This window comes from Eurypyga helias, unplaced genomic scaffold (assembly GCF_000690775.1).
Source record: "Eurypyga helias isolate BGI_N326 unplaced genomic scaffold, ASM69077v1 scaffold19469, whole genome shotgun sequence".
Classification (NCBI taxonomy): domain Eukaryota; kingdom Metazoa; phylum Chordata; class Aves; order Eurypygiformes; family Eurypygidae; genus Eurypyga; species Eurypyga helias.
Genome location: NW_010274170.1, coordinates 253 through 6,338, shown reverse-complemented (window position 1 = coordinate 6,338; position 6,086 = coordinate 253). Strand labels below are relative to the sequence as shown.

The window sequence follows — 6,086 nt, the reverse complement described above, 5'->3', positions numbered from 1 at the left end:
GGGGGTGGGGGGAGGGGAAGATGTTTTTCAAAGAAGCTGGTTTAAGATTTAAAAAGGTCTCTTGATAATGTATTATCATGAGCAAACTTGGCACAAGATTAAAAAACAGCTTCCAATTTAAGCTAGTGACGGAAGGTGTGCACATGGGGCAGACTACGGGAGGTGCTACCCAGGAGGACGAGTCACAGTGTCCCAAAACGCCGGCAAAATAAGGGCTGCGACTGGCCTCAAATTCTGTTCCCCAAATAGCTGCAGTCTCCGGGCAAAAAGACACCAGCGCCTGTTAAGGAATGGCTGGCAAAGGTCTTGCTGTGCAGACTGAGCAATTTTCCAGGAGGCTTGAAACTCAATTCATATTTAAGAGCGAGTATGTCACTCCGTCACGAGCTACGGGTTCTCTTTCTAATGAAGAGATCACTCTTATTGACTGCGGGGATAAACACACTTCCACTCTGGAGGAGAGTGCTGCTTTCCTGTAACAGGAATAAAACTTTGAGGCAAATGAGAGTTATTTGACTAGATGTTATTTTAAATTGTATACATTCTTTGAAGGCTTTTTAATGGCAGGCTGAAGAGTAAAAGCTCTTTTTGCTCAGTGTAATGGAATACAAATACGGGCGCAAGGGAAGAACAGAAAATAGCACTCCCAGATTTAATGCTATTCCACAGAGGCGATATTCCATCTGCCTGTCACCAGAAATTCCCATCCCGTGTTCTGGCAAGTGCGCGTCTCCCTGAATTTATGCGGGGCGGTTGCCAGAAGTGCACTAAATCTGGTCTGAGGACAGAAAACCACTTCAACCCATAATCGTTCAAAAAGATGCCAGTTGGAGAGGATGGACCCACAGCTCGGGGGAGGCAGGGGGTGGAACAGGACAGCCTCTAAGGAAAATAAGGCCTATATAAGCAGCAGCTCAGAGAATTACATTCTTTCTTCTGAAGAGAGTATCAGAAAGGGACGGGTGGTCTCACTCTTGCATCTGTTCACGTCTGCATTGCGCACAAGTTCTCCTCTTCCCACAAATTCGTTCCACCTTGTTATCCTGTTGCTTCCATAGCTCATTTCAATACCTTCCTTTTCCCGTTCTCTCCAGCTCTGGGAGGCGAAGGCATCACCCCAGGCTTTAAGCAAGTCCCCAGAACAGCAGTGATGTACCACCAACCTACTGGGGTATTTTGCCCAGATTAGCTACTCGGAGCAGTAAGATGATATTCAACCCCTGATGCTTCATCCCCTGCTCCGTTTGGAGACTTAAACGATGTCATTTTTTTTGGAGCATGCTTGAATATGCCTGTCCAACCCAGCACAGTGGTTCATATCTGGCAATACTACTGCTGCTCATCACGGAGGATATCCCAGCAGCACATTAATTCAACTCCCCAGCTTTGCTTACTTTCGTCCACATCGACACTGAGCGATGAGTAACACTTATTTAAGAGAGGCTTATATTCTTTATTTGCAACACACAACATGCTGCTTCTGGGGAGAAACCAGAACCGAGTAAGAAAACCCAACTCAAGACTCGTCAGTTAAATTTCTAGTTGGTTGGAACAGGCATATTCAGTATTTGGGCTGAATAATAATAACAAACCCTGAAGTTTATCAAAACCAGCCCGTTTTCCTTCGCCAGGTACTCTTAGGAGTGAGCTGGGGTGGGAGTTGTCAGCAGTGCTCCCGCAGGGAGGGACTGCGTGGCCAACTCGCCCAGGAGTTGGGTGCCACCTCTCAAGCCTCGGGGCAGCTGCACTCCCACGTTTCAACTCACGATGAGTTGTTACAAAAGTTTTTCTGGGTTCCCCTCCCCACCCCGGAGGGTTTACCCATAGAAATACTCACCTCAAAAAGGAAACAAGTTTTTTTTTAGCCAAAACCAGATGAGCTTATTCATATCAGTAGACATGTTCGATTCATGCATCAATCGGTGCTGAGCAGCGAGTATGTCAATCCCCTAATGGCACAGACCCACTTCTTACAGGCAGTAATATCCTATTTACTTAATTCAGCTTTATTTTTGTTATGGTACTCAGAAAGTAACTGCAACTAGATGTAAATCTTGCATTTCTAAACTCATCAAGAGGGAAACTCAAGATTAAGGAGGACTGCATGAAGAAAAAGAAGCCCAGTTTAGGTGAAAAAATACGTTTTTAAGAGGAAAACTTCAATATTACCTGAAAGCAGTTAAGTATTCTGTGTCTCCCATCGGCGGATCAAGGCCACCAGTAAAGGCCATGTTAACATTGAAACCAACTCCTGCTCCTGTGCCAACCTGAAAAAGGGAGATGGTATTTTTAAATACAGGCATGGAAACAACAAACTTGTGACATATCTCTGCTGTCTTGCTACACTTCCAGTTGAACATAGATTTTGCTTTAATAGCTTGGTGGTAGCCAGGTTAATTTTTCTCTCTAGAGTGACCCAAACCCCAAGACAAGAGTGGAAATAAAGCTCCTCCATGCTCAGATCTTCATGGGAGCAGCGGACCAGCAGTGTTTGACTGCTGCTCACCCAAAAAACACCTCGTTGTCAACTGGATCCTCTTCCTCTTTTGCAGGAGAGTGGGTTACATGCAACAGCTTTCCTTCATTCATTTTCAGCTTTATTCAGAAGCATATTTTATATTTCATTAACTTAGCAACCAGGGGAAAAAACCCACAGTTTAAATCAGAGCGAGCTCCCCCTCTGCTGGGGAAAAATATGATTCACAGAGAAGAGATTTTCACTGCTTTGAGGGACACGTGGGCGGTAAATGTAAGTAAATCCCCATCCTCACACGTACTGCAAACGTCCCCACCTGCACTGACCGCAAATACCTGAGAAAGGGGAAAAGTGGAAAAATAAACCAGGGGTTCCCAGTAATGCATTTGCCAAGGAGCAAGGCCATGTTTTCCCCATCCGTATGGAAACCCAAAAGCCTCTGTTCAGCCCCTTTGCCAAGGGGGGACCTCGCAGCTGCCTGAGCACAGCGGCCGCGAGTGTGGGGCGCGGGTCCCTGGGGACAGCGAGGGAGCTGGGCAGGATCTGCCGCCATCAGCAGCTCCTACACACAAAGCTCATTTTTTGTGGCTTTTTTAGGTCTCTGCATACAGGGAGGGGGAAAAAAAAAAAGTCTTGAAAATTAATGTGTGACACAACACACAGCCAGATAATTCAGGCTAGATAACACTGCAGGGCTCTTATTGCATATTCTTCCTTGTATTGGTGCAAATGGTGCTGGTAGAAAACATTCATCCATCCATCCACGGTGGGTTATTTATCCATCTGCAGCTTTAATTGTGTTTATTTTGTATTCTTTCTTCTATTTGGTCTGGAATGACACACCTAAAAATCACTATAAATGGTAAATGCGGAGTGGATGGTAGTTTCCGTACAATTTTGTAAGCCAGATTACTGAGTTATTAAAAAGTCAGCAAAAAGTAGGTCTGAGACCTTTGCATATCCTGAAGCAGAAATTAAACCTGATGCAAAGGGCTGCTGTTTGGTCACAACAGCAGCAGCACACAAACAGGGCAAAGCAGCAGCATCACCTCACGTTTGAGTTTCTTTAGAAATCGGTGTTTGCTGAAAGGGAAACTGTAAAATACAGGGCAAGAACTCTGGGAGTTTTCAGATGTAATCTGGAATGCCTCAGAGTACAAAAAGCTTAGTATTTAATGTAATTTCCCTTGAATAAATCACTCTGGAAGGACCATGTTTCCTACCAACCTAAAGGGAAAGGAAGGATGCGGGATGTAGGAGCATCCATCAGGGTCAGGGTTCAGGGAGAAAGGTTCATCCATCAGGTTCAGGGAGAAAGGTCTCCCACCTTTGCTGGCCCAGCCCTTCTGCTGCAGGCCCTGAGGACACCGTCAAGAACCGGTGGATTTGGTCCAGCAACATCAGCGACGGCGAGCGATGCCTTGGCGGGGCCAGGAGAATGGGGGAGGGATGGGCTCCAAGACTGTGCCAGGAAACCCAGGCGCTGGTGGCACAGCCAGGAACAACCTTCTCCTCCTGCATCTACCTTATAAGGGGGAAATCCTGAGAAGTACAAGGAGCGTTGGGACAGCTGGCAAAGGGCTCCTCTGGAACAGGTTCTCCCAAAAGGGCTGGATGCCTAATTGCACTGATTCATTTTCTGCTCGTTACCCAAGGTGCGCACTCTCCTGCCAGCCCACGGGGCAGGACACGATGCCCACGGCTGCCAGGACTTGGATGAGAAGGCACCAATCACAAAACCCCAGGTGACATATTCCCAAAGAGGCACTAACAAGCACGAGTGTGGGAGCGGTGGCAGGAGCTTCTCTCCAAGCCTATCCCCCCGCCCTGAGATTTTGGGCGAGCACCTGACTCACAGCCACGGGCAGGTCCGATCAGACACGGATGGATGCTATGCCGATCCATGCTCTTACCTCATCGGGAGCACCACTGCCTGGAAAGAAGTTCCCATCATCATAGCGATGTAGTGAAATATAAAGAACGTTAGGATCATTGTAGAAAGCTTGCTGAGTACCGTTCCCATGGTGAACATCCTTCGGGGACAGAGATTGCATTATATGAGGGAGGTTAGTACCGTAGTAAAAATGCAGATTAAAGCCATCAACTTGGGATTTGGAGGGGTTTTCTTTGTGGTTCTGCTCTGCTTTCTCCGCTTCTCTGATCTAGCTGAAGCAGTTTATCGCAAATGAGTGTAACCTGCTTTGCAGAGCTGGCCTCAGGGTACACCCCTTGTTTAACAAACAGGATAAACGGGGCAAACACAATCCCCAGCGTACATCAAAACCGAAGGACAGGATCGATTTACTTGCATGGAGAGGACTGGACTCACTCCCAACTTTGGAGGATGAAGAGACTGTATCAGTTGCCCCAAATATGCATCTTTAATTGGTCTGGGGGATGACCACAAGTGCCCAAAGCTGTGTTGGACCCAACGAGGTTAAATGACAAACCCATTGCCCGGATCCCCTGTTGCACTGCTACTTGGTGCAGAAATGCAGAACGGATGTTTAAATGCCCTTTTTCCCCAACATGAAAAAAGGTGGGAAGTGAGGAAAAGGATGTCCATCCAGCTGGCCAAAAAGACAAATGCATCCATTTGAACTTGTGGGCCTAGCCCATGGGAGATTTGTGGCAATCTAATCAAAACTCTTGGACGATACCCAGCAACTCGAATGCCTTCAGAACCCCATAAATACATTTTGAAATCTATAAAAATCAATCAGGCTGATTCACTGACTGACTTACAAAAAATTCACTGACTTACAAAGCCAGGGTTGCCCTTGTAAGATAAAAACAAACCCAGAAAAATGTCCACCTGCTCTCCTGGAGGGTAAGAACTGGCATTTACTCACCCAGTCCACTATAAGGATTTTGCTAACGTTCAGCCTTTGCTGGAGCAGTTTGGCTGCAATTGCCACGGAGTTAAAATAGCAGAAACCCCTGGAGGTGATGAGAAGGGGGAGAAAAGAGGAAAAGGAGGAGTGTTAATCCTAGGTTTCCTTGGTCTCGATGCACCCATCATCCAGGAAGAAATTTCTTCTGCTTTTGCTCTTCTTTTCTCCCTGAAGATGCACATGTGCTCCGTTAGAAACACAAAACAGCCACTCAGCAGCAGGCTGCTGGTTTTCTCACAACACCACAGCAGTGGATGATGCTCTCCCTTGTTTTGGAGGAGGGGGGAAAAGGACCACATCCATTTTTTATGGAAACTGGTCAGAAAGTGCGTTTCCTTCCATTCAGGGGGAAAAAAATTATTCTGCATGAGGTCACTGAAATGAGCATCCCGTGATCTCTCTGGAAACGGGGAACGTTTCACCCCCTGCAATGAGGTGCTGATCAGTACCAGCTCCCCACAGGACCTGCAGTGTGGCAGGGAAGGGGACAGCAGCGTACAGGCAGAAGGAAGGGAAAGGACCTGAGATGGGAGTCCTACGGTGCATCGTCTGGGAGGGAGCAGACACGATTAGAGAGGCCTCAAACCGCTGGGTCAAGGGGAACTCACCAGCAAGCGCTCATCTCCCACCCAAGAGTGCTGCAGCACCCAAGACACGAAGCTTCAGTGTGCATTAAGCCAGACACACAAAGCCAACACGATTTCGGCACGGGACCC

At 47.2% G+C, this 6,086-nt stretch overlaps 1 protein-coding gene across 1 annotated transcript in view; it reads right to left on the bottom strand.

Annotated features, from left to right (window-relative positions):
- Window positions 1-5,416, bottom strand: part of LOC104515674 (histone deacetylase 4) — a gene marked incomplete at its 5' end in the record, with an annotated part of 22,774 nt that extends 17,358 nt beyond the window's left edge. The window contains 3 exons of the mRNA XM_010159739.1: window positions 2,170-2,267; window positions 4,390-4,509; window positions 5,329-5,416. Coding sequence (XP_010158041.1) covers window positions 2,170-2,267; window positions 4,390-4,509; window positions 5,329-5,416 — 306 coding nt within the window. The remainder of the gene's footprint in view (window positions 1-2,169; window positions 2,268-4,389; window positions 4,510-5,328) is intronic.
- Between the last annotated feature and the right edge of the window lie 670 nt (window positions 5,417-6,086).